The sequence below is a fragment of the Lipotes vexillifer genome, unplaced genomic scaffold (assembly GCF_000442215.2).
Source record: "Lipotes vexillifer unplaced genomic scaffold, Lipotes_vexillifer_v1.1 scaffold477, whole genome shotgun sequence".
Classification (NCBI taxonomy): Eukaryota; Metazoa; Chordata; class Mammalia; order Artiodactyla; family Lipotidae; genus Lipotes; species Lipotes vexillifer.
The window spans coordinates 3180900-3202082 of NW_006770652.1; the positions used below are offsets into that span (position 1 = coordinate 3180900).

The window sequence follows — 21183 nt, forward strand, 5'->3', positions numbered from 1 at the left end:
GTAGGGAAGTTGCTATCTGACTTTTTCATCACTGTATTTTGCTAACAAAGTTTTAAAATAATATTTCACATTATTGCTATCCCTATATTTTGAAAATTTTGGAAGCACAGTGATAAGGAAATGTGTATTTTAATTATGTATTTATCTTCTGGTTGCCTGTTATCTTTCTCTTACCCTGATAAGAGAAGTTGTGGGATAGGCTTCTGGGAAGAATATCATGTAGTTTTGGTTGTGGCTGTTTTCCCCAGACCTTCTCAATTCCCTTCACTTATTGAAGGATATGGTCTCCAAATATACTGAAGGATATGGTCTCTTCCGAATGCTAGAGACTGAAAGTATGCCTCAACATGAGTGGGGTTTCAAGATAAAAGCTCTGCTTTTGTGCTATTTCATCTCTATTCTAAACCATGTCATAACTTAGAAAATTATTTTGATGCTTCATTTATAAGTAAGGCTCAGCTCATTTGCATAAACATGATCCTTCCTCATTTTCTCTGTTTCAATAGTTTGGAATTTGCCTCATTATCCCTATTTCGATTATAGTGATTTTTTTTTTAAATCATGTACAAATAAGTCTATTCTGTTATTACTTCACCTAATACTAGATATTATCTGATGGCACGCATTTACCTCTGCTCTTTCATTCTCCTGTACTTGTATAGAATGTCTTCTGATCCTCTTCTACTTCTCTCAAATCCAAATGTATCCATCAAAGATAGATATAAATATTTTATCTTCTAAAGTAGGTACTTACATGTTGAAATACATATTGTTTTATATAAATTATTTTTCTTTTGTTTCTCCTTTATATTAGAATTTGGGCGTTTTATTAACTTTTAATCATGACACTATAAAATAATATTAAATATGAATTTCGTTTTCATACATAAAGGAAGTTTAACAAAATATATGCTGTAAAAGAGGTGTGATGGGGCTTCCCTGGTGGCGCAGTGGTTGAGAGTCCGCCTGCCGATGCAGGGGACACGGGTTCGTGCCCCGGTCCGGGAAGATCCCACATGCTACGGAGCGGCTGGGCCCGTGAGCCATGGCTGCTGAGCCTGCGCATCCGGAGCCTGTGCTCCGCAACTGGAGAGGCCGCAACAGTGAGAGGCCCGCATACCGCAAAAAAAATAAAATAAAATAAAATCAAGATGGAACTTATCAGGTTGTTTGTAGTTAACTACGTATATCTTATCTCTTCCATGGTACAGAAAGGTCCTTTAAAGAAAAATCCATACCTTACGTTTTCTTAATTACTCTATCATATTGGCACACTTAAGCAAATACCTCTTAAAAGACGATGAATTCTTTCTTAACTATGGGTCTCCTCGCTCCAATAGAAACGGCCTCCCCAGAAGACACAGAGGTTCTTTTCAGTGACTGTGCCCTTCAGATCCTCACTTACAGTGAGTTCTCCTGCTCCATTTCAACCCCAGTGCCATTCGAGGCACAAGGCCTATAGTCGGACCGGTCTTGACAACACTTCACGACGGAATTTTAAAAAGCTAAATCATATATATGCCCTTATTAAATGACAGAGAGAGAGAGATGCCCCTGAGAAGATAGATGAAGGAAGTAGCAACATTTCAAACTGGTCACAGCAGTAAAGAGGCACAAGTGGCTTCACCAAAATTACTGTTTTATGGGTCTATCACAAATGATGCTTATAACAATAAACCAGTCAGCCTAGTGACCTTGTCTTATTGATATAAGTATTTATTAAAAGCCAGAAAATATTTACATACCTCTATTTCCCAGAGTGCTTTAGAACTGGTAGCAGAAGTGGCTGATTGACGCAAAGTTGTACGAAGGAAAATGTGCTGTTTTTTCTCATATTCGTCACAAGTCAGAAACTTCTCTTGTTCCGCATGAAACAACCGAACAACATCACCCTAGAAAAACAGGTCAAGAAAACTATATTTCCAACGAAAGTTTGAACAAATAGACATAAGAAGTGGGTGTCTCTCTATAGTTTTGATGCTCTGGGACTTCTGCTAACACTTGGCTTTTAATGAGTATGCATAAATATACATTTCCAAATACAGGAGGGAAAACTCAATGTGAGTTTTAAGGTTTCTAGTCACATTCTAAACTTCAAACCTCAGTGAATACACAGGTTTTGCATCTAGAAGCTCAGTAAGACTACCTTCAATTCTTCCAGTAAATGTCTAGGTAGCGCATACTTACCCCTTTCAGTACATCCTCTCGATAGGAACTATATTTCATGAATAGAGTGATTTTCCAGCTAGTGTTGCAATTAACAGCATTCACCTATTAATGAAGAAACATTAAGTTATAAGACTGCGGATTCAATTTTATACCAGAAATTATTACTTCAACTAGTAGAAGGAGCAGAAAGAACAACTTTGGTATGTGTCAAAAAATATCTTCAAGGGCCATCTGAAATCTACATGTGCCTCGGAAATAGTAACTAGCATAACTGGGCTTATGCTTATGAAAACAATGAAAGAAATTATGGGACTTTTTTTTCCTCTCGTGAGAAAATCAACAAATTCATTTCCTTTCCTCCTGAACTTACCTCTTTACACCCTGGATTATCGAGAAGCTCTATGTTGCTGGCATGTAGTGGCTGTCCTGCATTCACGGGCATCAAAACAACTTTATCTCCAACAACAATCTGGGAATCGGAAATAAGTTGCAATTGAGACATTGCATGGGTCTGTGGTGCTATACCTGAAGCCAAAAATAACTGCACAGAAGTCCTCGTTATTGACCTAACATTTGACCCATTTATCTTCCATATAAATTTTAATTCCTTTTCTCTTCGAGGTAAAATATCTTCTGATAAATGATTATACAATCATGTCCCACAGTGCCTATCAGTCTGGATTCATAAAGCTGGTGTAGATACTTTTCTTTTTTTGGCCACATCGCACAGCATGCAGGATCTTAGTTCCCCGACCAGGGATCGAACCCACAACCCTTGCAGTGGAAGCATGGAGTCTTAACCACTGGACCGCCAGGGAAGTCCCTACATCCTTTTCTTATTGGTCTCCTATTTCAGTTAGAGCTTTCTTAATGTCAATAAATAGGTCAGCATCCCTCCACACCAGGTCTGATGCCATATACACAGGAGATACAAAGAGTGAATGCACCCACCACAAAGAAACCAATCTGCCTAAATATTAGAATCACTTCAAGTGCAAGTAGGAGATCTTATACATTTGTATTATCTCCAGAATTAAAAACAAATCTATTATATTTGATCTTCCCTATAGTCTCAGAAATTTATTAAACATTCTAATGTCATCTGGATTCAGAGAATGCAGAATCAAGTATGACCTTGTAGGAATACATTTATAGTTTGGGCCTTGGGTAAATGGTTCACTTTTGTCTTAAACATCCAACAACTAATATTGCTCCTTAAACCTGGTGCTCATTTTTTTATCTCACTTTTTTTATTGGAGTACAGGTGCTTTACAATGTTGTGTTAGTTACTGCTGTAAAATGAAGTGAATCAGCTATATGTATACCTATATCCCCTCCTTCTTGGACCTCCCTCCCTCCAACCCCCATCCCACCCATCTAGGTCATCACAGAGCACCGAGCTGAGCTCCCTGTGCTATACAGCAGGTTCCCACTAGCTATCTATTTTACACATGGTAGTGTATTTATGTCAAACCTAATCTCACAATTCAACCCCCCCCTCCCCTTCCCCCGATTGTGTCCACATGTCCATTCTTTACATCTTTATTCCTGCCCTGAAAATAGGTTTGTGCTCATTTTTAGATAAAAATTAAAATCAGTTATGGGAAAAGTGCTCTAAAGAAGTAAGTCTAAGTTGATTTTTTATTTATGCTATCATTAACAATGTCTGCTTAATCTTCAAGTATTTTTATTCATATCTCAAATTGTGGGGAAATGAAGTTGTGCTTTCTTAATGATAATAACGAACAGTTATTTTATAGTTATTAAAGTTACTTTTGTTGTTAGGTTCTGTTAGAAGACTTATTACTGTAGTTACCTACACTCTCCTTCAGAGAATTGCTCACCACCATCTCAGAAATGAAAACCAACACCTTCCCTCTGCATATTTCATATCAACTGAATATTAGAATAGATTAGTAGACAACTGAAAAACAAATTAGGACTCAGACAGTAAAAACAGACAGGATTTCTTCTCCCTGGATCTGAACCTAGACCAAGATTTTAAGGAACACAATTTCACACTTTTAATATAAATTAACCTTTAATAAATTATACACAGGAGTCTACATTCACCTATAGTACTGTTGGCACAAACTATATCTGAAGATTCAAATGTGATAGAGAAGCCTCAAGCTCATTAATGGAGCAAAAGAAGGTTATCCTTTAGTTTGCAGGAATAGCTTCTGTTATTTACAGGACTGGTTTCTATTCACCATCCTGCCTTTCAAGTCCATAATCAGGCAGATGCTGTGACTCAAAATATCCATCACAGAAACTCTTTATATGTCCAGATAAGGAAAAATCATAAAGAAACTGTGTTGAGTGAGAGGATGAGGGGGAAGAACTGGCCTATATTTGTGTAAAAAAGGGAAAGAGAGTAGGAGTGTACACGTAAGAAATTCTCCCAGTGGTTAACTGTAAAAGAGAGAGCTGGGAATTGAGGACATGAAAAAAAAGATAAGAGAGAGACTTTTCCCGATATATCTTTATATTGTTTTCTATCTTTGAACCATGAACTGTTGCCTGTTTTAAACAATTAAATTATAAACAAAAAGTCAACATGACATAGACATATTTTCAACATCCCCTCAAAAAACAAAAACACGTGTTATTGCATATGACACCAAGGCAGCTCCAAGTCTCAGAATCATGTAGAAGCCTGAGTAGTCTTCCATACCATAAACACTGGGACTTGATACCACATTCTGCCAGTGCTATATCTGGTCTTCCAATTTCTTAAAGAACAATTCGATTTGGTTCACTGTCATTCTTATCTGTACCATACAAATATTAGCCAGTAAGTTGCTAAATATAATGACATATTTTAGCTATTTCTTTCCAATTAAAAGAATACTTTTGATTGCACCTATATTCACTGCCCTAAGTCTTACTGTTTATTATAGCTGTCTGTAGGCTTTGGGCCAATCCCAAAGTTAGTTTTACCTCAAAACACCACCTGTAAATTCTTATATAATTTTAAGAGACTAGCCATATAGCCAAAATGTCACCAACTCCAAGGATTCATAAGAATGGTATTCATAAGGAGACTCTAACATTAATTCACTAATTTCCAGGTCCTAGGTCTTGTTCTTGACAATAGTTACTTTGCATACCCACGCTGAATGAAACTTACAAATGAAATGGACAAGATGCTAATCATAAGATATAAAAAGAACAGTAAGAAGTGCCAGGAATAACACAAAGGTGTGTAATAAATAGTCTCTATTTTCAGGGAATTCACATCTACTTAGATAACTTGGTAAATATGGAACTTGGTAATATTTTCAGACGAGTACAGGCATGGAGCCTGATCCACTGATAGGGTCAGATGCCTTCTGAGAAGTCACATACTTAATGCAGAACTTGAATTTTCTGCCATATCACATTCACCCTAGTGCACAAACATTTTAAAAAACTGCAATTCCAAAAGCACGTCTGTTGATTCTATGTTAACAGCCATGTAAGATTCACGTTGGGATTTTACCGAAAATGAAGAGCAATGTAATGCCACTGGCAGCTACCCCTCTTTTGAAGTGGCACCTGATGTGGTGAAAAGAACATTGCAATAGAAATCAAAACACCAGGGATCGAGTCCACCTTCACTAGAATTCCAAGGGGTCTAGTTTTGCAAAACAGCAAAATCTACTCGCTATTTAAGCAGACTCTTTCCCTAAGGGTTGGTTTTTTTTCTTGATTGAAAGAATATCTGGCCTTTTCTCCCCTTTAAAATCTACCACCAATGTAAAGAACTAAGGCCTTCTTAGATCAAAGCTTTAAATGAAAAATTAACTACTCAATCATGGGAAGATAAATGAAAATGAAATATTGATGAACTCTGCTCAAGGCTGTCCCCAGTGACTTTCTAACTGAGCAACAGCAAGTGAGGACTTCTATACAGCTGAGGGATCCATGAATCTATTTTCCCCCAAAACTATCCACCCCGAAATTCTATAAGATAAATGACAAAGGTGTCCTTAAACGGTAGAAACAACTGACTTTTGAGGATACGAGCATTTTTCTCCCCAGACTATCATCAGCCTCATTCTTACATTTCATTTTGGTCACTGAACATCTTGTGGATACTTATAACCTAAATCGCAACTTAACTAATTGTTAAATAGTAAAATAGAAATTTTAAAGTCCTTTAAACCTTGCAATTTCCTCCTCTAAGTTTAATATGTTTTTAAAGAAAATCAACAGTAATTAAACCACTTGTTATGAAATAACAGTGTTTCCAATTGCCTTCAATAAAATGCAGTAGGCTTACATTTTAGAAAAATGCTACCTATTCCTGGCAAAGAAAATGACCATTACGATACAATTATTTACATGGCAAATATAGGGCTGTGGATATGCTTATGCTTTCACAGCAACCTTAATCACACATAAAAGCTACACAGTGGCGAGCAAAAACAGTGAGCTATTTCAGCAAAAAGCAGTGTGTAAGGTTGCTTTAGCCATGCTTTATAGAGCACATCTATATGAGGAGGATCTCTACATCGCACTTAACAATTACATTGTCCATTTTAACCAAGATGGAATGTTTGGGTGGTAGGTTGTTCCCCACCCCACAACCCAATACAACTAATTATTTGAAATAGTTCATTACATTCAACTCTCTTTGAGCCTGTAAAGGCATTTGGGAGCAGGGAAAGGAATAGATAGAACGAAAAACTAGACAGAATGAATTAATAAAATCCACAGCTAGTCTCAAGTCCCCAATTTATCCAATCATTTCATCACATTCGTTTAGAACTTGAGTTCAGGTTTTATTTGTTTTGACGTTTTGTTTTGAAATTCACTGACCACCTGCCAACAGGGACTGTACTCAGTGGGAGTGAGGCGGGGGGGCGGTGCTGGAGAAGGGAACGAGCATTACAAAACAGGGCATCCAAACACACAGGTTGTTCATAAACTGCATAACCAGTCCCTGAATAATTGAGAGTTGATTGTAATTAACTACCTACTGAAATTAAAATATATGTCATGCTCACAGCATACATCACTTGATGCCAAAAGGAAAAAAAAAAAAAGAGAACTTATTTTTAAGAAATCCAACACAAGATTGAAAGTGCATTACATTTCTACATGCCATGCTTCTCCCAAACCTTACCTAAGGAGGATATCATCAGATAACTTATTAACCAAATTAAAGCATGAAGCTTGCATCCTGTGGAATTGAATTTGGACTTCAAAATTCACTGGAAAAAATAGATTCACTACAACAGAAGACATTTCTAAGACAAGAAACAGCCAATACATTTTAATGATTTTTTTTGTCGGGGGGCGGGGGTACGGGGCCTCTCACTGTCGTGGCCTCTCCCGTTGCGGAGCACAGGCTCCAGACGCGCAGGCTCAGCGGCCATGGCTCACGGGCCCAGCCGCTCCGCGGCATGTGGGATCTTCCCGGACTGGGACATGAACCCGTGTCCCCTGCATCGGCAGGCGGACTCTCAACCACTGTGCCACCACGGAAGCCCCAATACATTTTAAAATGTCATCACAGTATTGATTGAGAGAACTGTCAGAATAATTACACTTTTATATTGCTTTGAATTTTTATGTTAATTTTTTTAATCTCAACTATTTTTCTTGATCACCTGACCCAATATCTGTAAAGTCGTGTATTTATGAAAGTTATTCTGTATTTGGGGTCAACCAGAATTTATTAAGCATCTTCCATGTGCCAGGACTGTCACCTGCTACTTCATTTATTACACACAAAAATATCTAACTATTGATCCTGTTGAATCATTGCACATAATTTTATTTTCTCTGCTCTATATAAAGTAGCAGGAAAATATTTTAGCAACTACTAAAATTCACATGCTACAACACACTCGCATTCCACAACGTATTTAAGTATTGTCGTCAATGAGCTACTGCCAATCTATAGCTCCTCATTCATTACACATCTATTAAGATGTACAGACTGCAAACAACTGGCTACAGAGGCAGTAAATGACATATTGTCGTGATTTGCTGTGTCGCTCTATTAATTCAAAGGAAGAGACTCCATCTTCTGCAACACAGCTCTTTTTCCTTACAGCCACGTTCCCTCCTGAACAGGCCAAGAAGCAAACTCTGCCCCTCTCTCCCTTAAAAGTCTCAGCCAATATTAACGTTCTTAAATTCTTTCACACAAATTCTGGCTGGAAGATGTTTTTAAATTAATCTGATCTTTGTCTTTTTATGATTCCTGAGCACAATTTGTACTGTAAATAAATGCTTTCAACCTATTAAAGAAATTAACATAAAAATATGTTGAAGATTGAAAACTATATCTGTTTTCTTTGCACTTTCTGGATTCTCCACTACTAAGAACTACTGTCTTTAAGAATGTGCTGCTTTTCTCTTAATCTTATAGTTACATACATTGTCACCCTCGCTTCTCAGCTTCCAGAAGGGATGAATATAAAACCAAGACCCTTCATTTCCTGCAGCATCCAAGGACACGCGCATGGCATTCTTCTCCAGTAAAGCGGGTAATCTCTTGTTGACAGTCAGATACTTGTTGCTTTTTATATGCAGTAGCTGTAAAAGAAAGATATGGATTACCGCCTTTATTCTTTGATCTCCTCTGCTAATTGCATATATGTGTTTATACTTATATCATGTGCCCACATAACACGGCTCGGGATAGAGTTTAAACAAAGAAGTTCTTTCCAGACTCCACAGTCACCATCTTTCCAAGCCGACTTTCTTTGGGTTCCTCCTCACCTCCATCCCCAATTCTGTTTCATAATGAAGTGAGCACATAAGGAAAACAAACCAGGGGGCACTTCTGAATGATTTCCATCTACTGATAAATAATAGGATAAACCCAAGCTTTCCAAAGGAGACCAGGAGGTCCCCCCAAACTACATTCTTTCTCAATCCCTGCCTGGCCATAAAAACAGAACATATTAAAGAATAACCGAGGACCTGTAATAATGCACCAACCCACTTAGTATTATTAACCACCCCTGCCTGCAGACAGCCCTCACCCCCTGGGTGCGGAGACAGCCTGCCCATCCTAAATAAACTCTGCCACTTCCATAAGAGGACACAATCCCACTCCTTCTCAGATGAGGGCAGAAGCACCACTGTTCGGGCTATTGGATCCCATGGGCAAAACCTTTCCAAGACATTACTGAGTAGGAAAAGTAAAACAAATAACCTTCCTAGTATTATAATCATTTCAAAAAAGAATGGTCGTTTTAATATCCACAATATTAGAAGGAAGGTATCTCAGAAACCAGTGAAAACCCTCATGGGCCAACCCCACTCCTTTTGGAATCCACCGTGTTAGAGAACGTGGCTCAGCCCCTAACTCACCACACAAACATTTGCGCGTCGGGTTCTTGACAAGAAACATGAACTCTGCTCGCTGGCACTTAGTACGAATCAAAACTTGGTTCAGAGAAACTCTAGTTATGGAGGACTGCCCAAGGGACATGCAGCCACAGGTATCACACAATCTATCATTAGATTAACTCATACGTCCAGGGAGCCGCAGACCCAGGGCTCTCCTCTTGTACCATCAGAGAACCGCTTTGCCAGTCCTGTGCTCTGGCACTTTGCCATTGGCCAATAGCAAAACATCAGGGGATGTTAGTTTTTGAAACAGCTCTATGAAACACCTCATTGTAGTATTTACAGTAAGGAAGTTGTTAAGGCCATTGTTTACTATATTAAACAGGGTCCTCTTTATGAGAGCTCATCGGAGAAACAGTTCTCTGGTCTTCTTCCGGGGAATGTTTGTGCTTCCAAACTTCTGACTTAGTTCTCTGTACGGACCTTCTATGTGAATGCTGTAATATTTTACACTGCCCTTATAGCTACTCAAGCAACAAAAAGGCTTCGAGCCAAAGTTTATCAGCCTTTACAACATGGATTTTATAAACATGCCTCACCCTTGACTTCATTTTATTCATGCAATCATTATTTTCCCTTTGATCCAGTTGCCTTATTTATTTCTATTAATATTTTATCTTATGTGGAATGTATTTTTGAAAATGCCTTACATTCTTTTTGGAACAAGGTGGGGCATTAACAACTACCCAAGTAAAAAGCTAAAAGATCTAAGTGAAGCACAAGAAAGAAATGCTGCTGAGATAAATCAGTGTGTATACTAATTGAAATGGAAGAGCTAATAACTCAAGGACAGTTCTCATCTAAAAGTACAATTTGAAAACTTTCCTCCCTACAAAATGAAAACATAAAGCTTCATTTGTTACAGGTTAGTCCCATTAATTCTAAAGGACTCTTTTGTTACAGGCTTTCCCCATTTTCTTCCTTTTGATTTAATAATTTGTGCATACATCTGGATAAGCTCACTTCTTTATGTGTATGCACCAGGTTTATTCATACAGAATGGTGTGCTGAATATCAACAGAAAATATCACACTGTATAATTCCCACCAAAGAACAAACCACTGTATCCCCCAATTTTAATGCAGGTTGGCATTCCTACCAAGTGCAAATTAACCATAAAATATTCACCCCTTTTAAGCAAAAGTAAATACACACTTACTTGTATAACATTACTATATTTCACAATTTCTCCCAACAGCTTCTTATTCTCTGATTCATTTTGTTTTTGTTCCAGTTCTGCAGCATGCTATAAATTGATTATCAAATATTTAGCGTGGAAGCATAGAAAACAGAGCACAATAATTGACAAAGAAATAAGGTTTATTTTAGGAACAAAGAATACAACCAAGACTAAAATAGGCGGGTTGCTTTACTCTTGGTGCTTCGGGAGACGAGGGGCAATAATTAAATACATGATGATAATGTGCGATAAAAATCTCTCAGTTTAATGCTGAAATGTAGCCCAAAATATACTGAGATGCTTTTATGTTGGAAATTTCAGAAAAGTACTAGGCACTTTGGTCTTATAAAATTATTTTCAGAAGGAATATTGCTAGAGAAACCAAACATAGTAGGTAAATTTCAAAAGCCTCAAAATTCAGTTTCAATTCGAAAGTAACAGGAATTTTAATGACACAAAATAAGTTCTATTAAATTTACAGAGCCCAAATCAGAAACAACAGATTTTCAATGTTTTTCCAATAGTCTTTCCAAAAAATTAGGTACTATGTCAAGTAAAATATAACTGGATTTGGTATTCCTGCAGAGATTCTGGATTGGTTTTCAGTGTGATGTGAATATCTGAATTCGTCTGGCACACCTGAATAAACAGCAGAAATGCACTACCTACACTCCAGGAAATCAGTAGTCACACCCTGTAACTTAAAAGTCCTTTCCACTTTTAATGTGTTGCCACATCTATTCTGAATCTCAGTGTATCGAGTGAAATCATTAAGCCTCAGAATAGATCTTTTGTTTTTGCTGCACTTGTTCTAGCCTAAACCAGACAGATGGAAGGCTGGCCCTTACCTGTAATTTCTTCAGCAAGGCTGCCTCTGTGTGGTTCCCTTGTTTAACTTGCTTGGCTTTCCAATACTGTTTCTGAGCAGAATATCGGTTCATAGGGCACACCTTAAAGAGGCAGTCTATGACAAACCAACAAACAAAAACACTGTAACTAAGGAGACCAGCATTTCTTAGATTTCCCTTATAGCCTAGCATTGGAATCTCGGAATCCCTGAGTATAAATAACATTTAAACATCATCTAGCCCGTACTCCAGTCAACTGTTAAATTATCCCTGTAACATCCTTTTTAAATAATCATTTAGCCTGTTAAAATACCACCTTTTTCATTAATTTATAGGAAATCATAGCTAGCGTGATTTATAAAGAAACCAAACCAATGTAATCATTATAAAGCACTTCTAAATTATAATAAGGTGCCTGGACTTAGAAAGTCAATAGAATGAGATTAGTGTCTTTCACTGCCTTATCTGACCTTGCACAATTAATTACTTATTCATGGTATGTATCTTTGACAGCCAAAGTGATGGAAGATGTAGAAACAATCACAGTAATCAAGCAGTCGCATTTCAGTCATCTATTCCCCAAGCTTCCACATACCTGGGGTGAACATGGTGTGGACATCTGAGACGCAGTATGTTATAAGGGAAAAGCAAAGCAAAACAAAAATAACTAAACCAAGATTATAGTCTTAACTCTACTAGTAAATATCAAGTTAGGAAATCATAGTGGAATAATATAGTTAGTGATATCTCTAAGTCAAAAAACAAATTTTTTTTCTGTTTAATGAGGAAAATGAAAGTTCGACTAAACAAAGGCCTTCATATGCTAACGATTCTGTACAATTGTGGAATGGATAACACACAATCTAGAATAAAGGTCAATTCCGAATATTCTATAATAAAGGAGTATTGACATAGAAGATCTAAACATTATTTTCATTTTTCTCACAAAAAATTCTAAGAATTCTATGTAACAAATTTACCTTGTTTTGATTGATGTGTTAATATTTACAATCATTCCCATTTTTCAAGCATGTTTCACAAAAATAAAATTCAGTCAGCTCAAACATACATTTTAGCCACATTCTTGGCTATATTATATGTGCACTCATTCTTTTATTCTCTTTAAAACTAATTATAAAATTAAATGAGACAGCCTCTTTTCATATCTCACTTTTTTATGGTTCTAATGGCACACATGACCAAGAAATATGACCATAAATTTTTAAAGGAATTTTTCAAAGTCAGAAGAAATAATGACTTTTTTCCTATAGCTTGTAATTATAAACACAAGTTCTATTGATTACCTCCCACCTACACATACAAAGCTATAGAAAACATTATTAACTTCTGGTCTAAAAGTCACTTATGTGGATGAGTAAAGATTTTATAACTAACAGAAAACAGACACCTTCTAACTGCTGAAAGTTGTTTGAGAGACTGTTAGAATTACAGTAGGTTACAGGAATCATCACTTAGCACAACGGTGTGAAAACCAAATAACTGGACCTGAAAACTGTTTTTCTTGACAACATATTTAATTAGCCCTAGAAAATATTTCCTATATATTAGTATCTACAAAGAGAATACACAATTTTTTCAAGCACACATATAGAGGTTGTTTACAGATAGCTCCAAAAGAGTACTCCCAATTTAATACAGCAGGCTATTTTGACTGTCCTATTTCAGGCAAGTGGCCAAACTCTACATTGTTTAGTGCAGCAAAAACACAAGTCCATATTCAAGTAGAACTGAACTCTATAATCTGCAGTCTCTACTTCTGACTTCCTTTAACTATGAAAAGAGAAAAAAAAATGTGTTCTTCTCCATTACTTCAAATTCCTAATTAAGTTCATTAGGAAATGGTCTTTTTTTTTTTTTGGCTGCGTTGGGTCTTCGTTGCTGCACGCGACTTTCTCTAGTTGTGGCGAGCGGGGACTACTCTTTGTTAAGGTGCGTGGGCTTCTCATTGCGGTGGCTTCTCTTGTGGCAGAGCACAGGCTCTAGGCACGCAGGCTTCAGTAGTTGTGGCGCGCGGGCTCAGTAGTGGCTCACCAGCTCTAGAGCGTGGGCTTCAGTAGTTGTGGCGCACAGGCTTAGAAGCTCCGCGGCATGTGGGATCTTCCCAGACCAGGGCTGGAATCCGTGTCCCCTGCACTGGCAGGCGGATTCTTAACCACTGCGCCACCAGGGAAGCCCGGGAAATGGTCTTTTGACAAAAAAAATATTTGTCCTAAATTCTAGACCAACCAGTAGCACTCCTAACTAGTGGTATCCTTAGGTAACTAGGAAAGAAACTGGGTGTCGTGATCCTCGTCATCATAGCTAAAGTGATTGTGAAGCGAAGTTAAGCATCCAGCCAACTAAGGTGTACTGCTTAGGTTGTGCCTCTGGGTGCTGTAAGGCTCAGACCCTGTCCTCAGAAGCTCTCAGTCTAGCGGGTGAAACAGGCTGAAGTTTTTCAACGGGGCTCTGGAGAAGGTGCTGTGTGGTTCAGAGATGAATGCGACCTTTCACATTCTTTAGGGGAGGGCAGAAAAGTCTTCCAAACGAGAAGGCACAAGTCAAGAGTTAAAGAACCCATACTAATTCAGCACATTCGCGAGAGGGTTCAAATACTCAGAGGGGAGTGGCGTCCCAACCAGAGCCCATGGCCGATACAAGGGCAGCAAAGGAGAATGCCCAGGGACCTGCCAACCGTGCCGAAAAACGACAGCCCCAGCTGCGAAATGAAATCGGTGAGGCTGGCCGAAATCAGCCTCTGCAGACTGCCATGTTCTAGGTTAGAAGTATGCACTTTATCCCAGGGAAAATGCCCAACTCTTATACAGGGTTTTCAGCTCTTACAGCACGTGAAGGAGGATGTGAACACGAGGCAAGAAACCCAGCACAAAAGCCAACTGCCAGTGTGATGAGAGACAGGGAGGATCTGAATCTGGGCGTATGGGAGTTCTAGGGTAGCTGTAGATTTAAAAACAAAGCAGCAGAACCAACAGGCTTGGTCTTATCTCTTAGTGTGGGGTGGGGAAGGGTGAGGGAGAAAGTGAGTGAGGATGGCCAAACAGGCTTCCATCCACTCCCTCTGAGACACTAGGGCTTAGATTTCCACAGCCCTTTCCATTTTCAAGGCCTCAGCTGTATGGTTCTCCTCAGCAACACTCCCCAGGAGGCATCTCATTTTGTAAATAACCGATCTGTTTCTGCGTGGCAACTAATATCACAGGGCTATTTTGGTTGACAGGGAGGGAACCTAGGGCATGCAGATGTCTGTAAAAATGCTTGTGGTGGTGGTGATTGTGACGGGTGTGTGTCTGTGTGTGTGTGTGTAATTCTCTCTCTGCCTCCTTTGGAAAACTTTTTAAAAAATCTACTGGTCTTGGACTAGTCGTGTATTTTGTCTGATTCTAAATTTACTACATAATAAATGCATTAATAATACCTGCCACGCCTAATTCATAGGGCGGCTGAGATGCGCAAAATAGAGAATCTGTGAAACTACACTGTGAACTTGAAAGGCCTATTATAAATGTTAAATGTTAAGGTATTATTATCAATATTGCTTCATTCATTCAGCGATAGCTTCACTGAGAGGTGGACTAAACCCTTACAGAGCTCTCAGCAAAGAGCTTCAATAAGTAGACTTCTTGGATTAAACCCAGACATAACCCAAAAGTGCCCAATTCGCGACAAGGTGTTCGCCCCTTTGTTTTACGATACCACGATGTGTTTTTTTATACAGTTCTTGAATTCCCTGAAACAGCATGGCAGGGAGCAGAGGGTGAAATATCCAGTACCTTGTAATGTCTTTTAAAATATGCAGAAGCAATCACTAGCGCCAGCATGGATGCAGCCTTTGACGAAAAGCCTGTGTTTCTCTGGCACGCAGGAATCCAGAGCTGTTCACACTCCTCACCCTGCTTCTAGAACTAGCTCTCTAGAATCCCTTAGTCAGCTCATTCTCTAAAGTTAGAGATGTATAAACTGCTAGGAAAAAGGGTCTTGGGGGGTTTTCTAATTAGAAACCTGCTCAGTGTCATTTATTAACTAGGTAACAACAATCTTTTCAGCATTTCAAGACTCAAAGAATAATAAAAAAAGGAAAGATTTGCTTCATAGAGCAAACACCAAAAGCACAAAGAGAAGGAAGTAATTTGAGTTGAATTTTTTAAAAGCTTAACCTTAAGAACTAAGGCCAGCAATTTCACAGAATTACATAAGTTTAGGAAATGTTAGAAATTCGACAAAATGGGCTATGTTCAGTCAGGCAATGTCTCAGAATTAGAACTGTTTTTTTACAACCGTGGAAGGAAACCAAGCCTCCCAGAAGTGCTCATGTTAAACTAAAAGATCTGCTGGCATCTTTAACCTGCGAATAAATGCTAGTGGAGGGAAGAAATATGAAAGCCATTCAAATGGTGTGGAGCACATAATCCATGGTATATAACCTGTAAGTCAAAGAACTAACCTTCTCACGCGATTCCATGCACGTCTGGAAAGGACCCAGTCTACACCTCCACTCACAATACCTCACTAAATAGTTCTGAAATGTTTTGCTTTGTATGTATACAAGTGCTTCCTAAAATATTTGTATCTAAGGCAGCTTCTGCACCCCAGAAATTGTCTATAGGACTCCATTCTGGCCTATTATGTAGGATGTTCAAGTTATGTAGCTGCCAGCAATTTCCTTTGGTAATGGTGGAAAGAAAACTTTGTTTCATTTCTCCTCCCTCCAAAAGATGTTTTAAGATTCTTTTTTTAATTTTTTGATGTGACTATTTTTAAAGTCTTTAATTTGTTACACTATTGCTTCTGTTTTTGTGTTTCTGGTTTTTTGGACCCAAGGCATGTGGGATCTTAGCTCCCTGACCAGGGATCGAATCCGCACCCCTGCTTTGGAAGGCAAACTCTTAACTACTGGACCGCTAGGGAATTCCCCAGATGTTGTAAGATTTAAATGAGGCAAGACATAAATGAACCATCAGCAAATGCCTGTCACAAAGCAGGCATTCAACAAATGGCTCTTTCATGGTAGCTTGTAAAATTACCTCATACTGATTACAGGGAAAATGGTTGCCAAGGGCTTTATTATCTCCACATGGAGAAAGGTGAGGAGGGAGGAGCTTTCCTTTTTCTCTTTTTCGTATAAACAGGATGGAGCAGAATTCCATGAAGACAACAGAACCTTCCCAATGATAAACTGGAAAGTGGTAACAAAACTCTCCCTAGGGTCAGGGGCCACTAGATACCAGCAATTAGAATTCAGAGTTGGTCAGGGGAAAGGTACACATTCATTAGCCAAAAATATAACTGTAGCTCTCTTTTTGTTTTTCAGTTTCTCTAAGAAATGCATCCTGAAATACAGTGTGTGTATAGAACTCTTTATGTTTAGAGTGTGTTTTTTAAAGGAGTCTGTTTTGTTTATGCTTGGAAATTTCAAACCAAACGTCTACTCCTTTGGTCATAGTCAAAAGCAAGTACAGAGAGGGTATGTAAGAGGCAAAGTGTCCTCTAGAATGTTACAAAGGCCAAAGAAAATTTATTGCAGTTGTTAGCAAACATTAAAATTTATCACAATATATGGCTGGACGACCATGAATTATTACAGGATAACTTCCTCTAAGCAAAAGTCAGCTATTTTACTACTCAAGAGGGAGAGAAACGGCCTTTTGTAATTACAGGCTTGTAGACTACGAAGATGTTAGAACTCGAAGGGGCCCGAGATAAAATCCAACCTTTCCCTTCTCTGAGATAAACAAGCAAAACCTCAGAGTGAGTTGCCTTAGTCACTCACGACAGACTCTCTAGATTAAAATAATTTATAAATATGAACAAGTTCAACCACACATAGGATGCTTGAAAGCCCTGACAAGTCACTGTCTGGCCCCTTGGTGGCAGGGATGTTAATACCATACTTTGTAAGGACCTACTGTATAGCGCAGGGAACTCTACTCAATGCTTTTTACTGGCTTATATGGGAAAAGAATCTTTAAAAAAGTGGATATATGTTTATGTTTAACTCCTTCACCTTGCTGTACGCCTGAAGCTAACACAGACTGTAAATCAACTATACTCCAAAAAAAATTTTTAAGTACAAATAAAAAAAAAATTTTAAATACCATACATGGTTTGCTCATTACAGATTACTGCCATGGAGCACTTTTTGAACTATATAGAGTACTACATATTGATAATAGAGATCATTTGATCCTCACAACACCCTTGAGATTTAGCCAGGATTATTTTCTCCATATTCCAGAGAAGGAAACTGAGACTCTTCTTAAGTCCACACAGTTGCTAAGGAAATGAGCTGGAATTTGAACTGAGATCCTCTGATATATGTCTTTATCTACCTACATCCATAGACACATAAATATCTGATATCTAGATAGATAGATAGATAGATGTAAAAGACTTGTAATACTTCAAAAGAAACATTTATGTTTTCTCATGGGAAATATGCCACATGTGCATATACAATTAATGGTAAGACATCAGTAGGAATGTTATAAAATATTAGTCTCAAAAACATTAATTATCTGATTCCTAGATTAATGGCTAAATACTCAGAAACAAATGAAACTTCCTATTTTGCTTCCGTTGGAGTGAGGCAGCAAAACTAAATCCAAATGCACCAATGCTAATTTTCATTCTTCTCAAGTTGTAAATTTTAGCATTAAGCAAACCATTACATTAGATATAAGTAGAATTCGCTCTCAGAACATCATAATGTATAATTTTTCAATTAATTTTCCCAGCCTCAGATTATCATATTAACAGTGATAATCAAAAAAAAGTGTAATAAGCAGACTGATTCCAAAATCAAAATACAAGTCTCCAAATCCCACTACACAAATATTAAGTCTGAAAGAAAAGAAATGCAAGTAAGTTTATATATACATAAATGTGTGTCTATAAATATAGACACACACATACACAATACTTACATATATAATATATTTTATATATGTTTACTTGTATTTTCATTTATAAGTATATAATACACTGCTATAGTGTCTCCTACGTATCAGGGATGGTCACATTCCCTCATTTAATTCTTCTAAAAACCCTCTGAGGTAACCATTAGCTTGATAAATGAAGAAAGAAAAACTCTAAACGTTTTAAAGATCTACCCTAAAGTCTCAAAACTAAGATTTAATCCAGATCAATCTCTGTCCAAAGCCCATCTTCGTAATTTCATAGAAGACACTCCATATTTATGAAATTAAAACATAAAAAAATACATGTGCTTCACATCCATTAGGACAGTTAATTTTTTAAAAAAGAGCAGAAAATAACAAGAGTTGGAGTGAATGTGGAGAAACTGGAACGCTTGTGCATTGTTGGTGGGGATATAAAATGATGCAGCCGCTATGAAAAACAGTATGGCAACTGCTCAAAAAATAAGGTTTGATCATAAGATTACCATATGATCCAGCAATTCCACTGCTGAGTATACAACAGATTTGAAAGTTGAGTCTCTTATGTTCATAGCAGCATTATTCACAATAGATTAAAAGTAGAAGCAATACAAATGTCCATCAAGAGATGAATGGATAAACAAAACGTGGTATACATTTACAATGGAATATTATTCAGCCATAAAAAGAATAAAATTCTGATACATGCTAAAAAAGTGCATTTAGGGGGCTTCCCTGGTGGCGCAGTGGTTGAGAGTCCGCCTGCCGATGCGGGGGACACGGGGTCGTGCCCCGGTCCGGGAGGATCCCACATGCCGCGGAGCAGCTGGGCCCGTGAGCCATGGCCGCTGAGCCTGCACATCCAGAGCCTGTGCTCCGCAACGGGAGAGGCCACAACACTGAGAGGCCCGCGTACCACAAAAATAAAAAGTGCATTTAGGTACATTCACTGAAATTAAAACACACAACATGATAGTCTAGCTTTCCCTAGTTTCATACTTCTAGAGACCTGAATTTCTCCTACAAGGGCCCCAAAATTTATGAAAAAGAGACTATCCAAGTATCTGTAACTATGACTTAATAGAAGTAACAAAGCAGCAAGCTAGAAACAGTGGGCAGGGAATTTTATGGCCTCAAGGCCTCCACTTGGAAAGTCCTAATTTTCAAATAGCTGAACAACTAAATTCTTAAGACAGGTAAATTCACTTTATAGAGATAGGCTTTTTAAACCAGTTTTAGCACTGCAATAATAACTCCTGGCCTAATTTTTTTTTTAAGTCGAACACAGGATATTTTATGCCATGTTACAGTTATGTAATGGAGACTTATGTAAAGGATTGCTCACTGTTCATTGTCTAGCTACTAAATTAATTTCTATTCTCATCTGGAAGAACCAAAACAAAATCAGTTTGTTGTGCTAGGTCCTCTGTGAGCAGATATTTACCCATAAGGACAAAAAAAGATCATAAAGTCCTAATCATCATTATTACTGTAGATTTATGCCCAAGTGAGACTAGCTTTTGTTTGCTTATTATAACCATAAAGCATCTATCTCTATAAATAATTTAGCAGTCAGTGGACAATAACTTTAGAGAAGTGTTTTAAAAACTGTAATTGTGAAAACCAGGTTTCAAGTCAATTTATTTGGTTCAATCAGCCATTTTTGAATGGAATGGAATAGAATGGAATGGAGTGGAATAGAATTGAATGGAACAGGAAGGGAAGGGAAGAGAAGTAGAGGACACTGCAATAGCAAGTAATCTTTTCAAGAAACTTGTTTCTGAGGGCCTACTGTAGAGCACAGGGAACTCTGCTCAATATTCTGTAATAACCTAAATGGGAGAAGAATTTGAAAAAGAATAGATACATGTGTATGTATAACTGAATCACTTCACTGTACGCTGAAACTAACACAACATTGTTAATCAACTATGCTCCAATATAAAATAAAAAAATTTTTTAAACTCTGAAAAAGAAAAAGAAACTTGTTTCTGGGGTGTGTGTGTGTGTGTGTGTGTGTGTGTGTGTGTGTGTGTACATGCTGGATTACAATGTGTAATGTACAGTATTCCATACTGAGAGTTGCAATAAAAAGTGTTTGAGGACTTCCCTGGTGGCACAGTGGTTACGAATCCACCTGCTAATGCAAAGGACAGGGGTTCGAGCCCTGGTCCAGGAAGATCCCACGTGCCACGGGGCAACTAAGCCCGTGCGCCACAACTACTGAGCCTGCTCTCTAGAGCCCACGAGCCACAACTACTGAGCCCGTGTGCCACAACTACTGTAGCCCGCGTGCCTACAGCCCATGCTCTGCAAACAAGAGAAGCCCCCGCACCACAACGAAGAGTAGCCCCCGCTCACCGCAACTAGAGAAAGCCCGTGCACAGCAACGAAGACCTAACACAGCCAAAAGTAAATAAATAAATACATTTATTTCTTTTAAAAAGTGTTTGAAAGTCACTATTCTAGAGGGCTATACATGTATATAGGTTAGGGTTAAGGGAACCGAAATATTTTTAAAAAAACAAATAAATGTAAAGAGAAGAGAAGAGGAGGACGGGGGGAGGGGGAGGGAGGAGACGCAGCAAGGACGGGAAGGAGGGAAGAAAGGAATGGAAGGAGGGAGGGAGGGAGGAATCCTGTGGTCAAGAGGAGAGACAACTGAGACTACTAAGGGACCTTTTTTTTTTTTTTTTTTTTTTTTCTGCGGGCGCCG

At 38.2% G+C, this 21183-nt stretch overlaps 1 protein-coding gene across 1 annotated transcript in view; it reads right to left on the minus strand.

Annotated features, from left to right (window-relative positions):
* The window catches only part of ITPR2 (inositol 1,4,5-trisphosphate receptor type 2), a 547001-nt gene that overhangs the window by 430782 nt on the left and 95036 nt on the right, over positions 1-21183 (minus strand). The window contains exons 3-8 of the mRNA XM_007446283.1: positions 11554-11669; positions 10685-10771; positions 8545-8703; positions 2540-2638; positions 2188-2271; positions 1746-1892 (exon numbers count right to left, since the gene is read on the minus strand). Coding sequence (XP_007446345.1) covers positions 1746-1892; positions 2188-2271; positions 2540-2638; positions 8545-8703; positions 10685-10771; positions 11554-11669 — 692 coding nt within the window. The remainder of the gene's footprint in view (positions 1-1745; positions 1893-2187; positions 2272-2539; positions 2639-8544; positions 8704-10684; positions 10772-11553; positions 11670-21183) is intronic.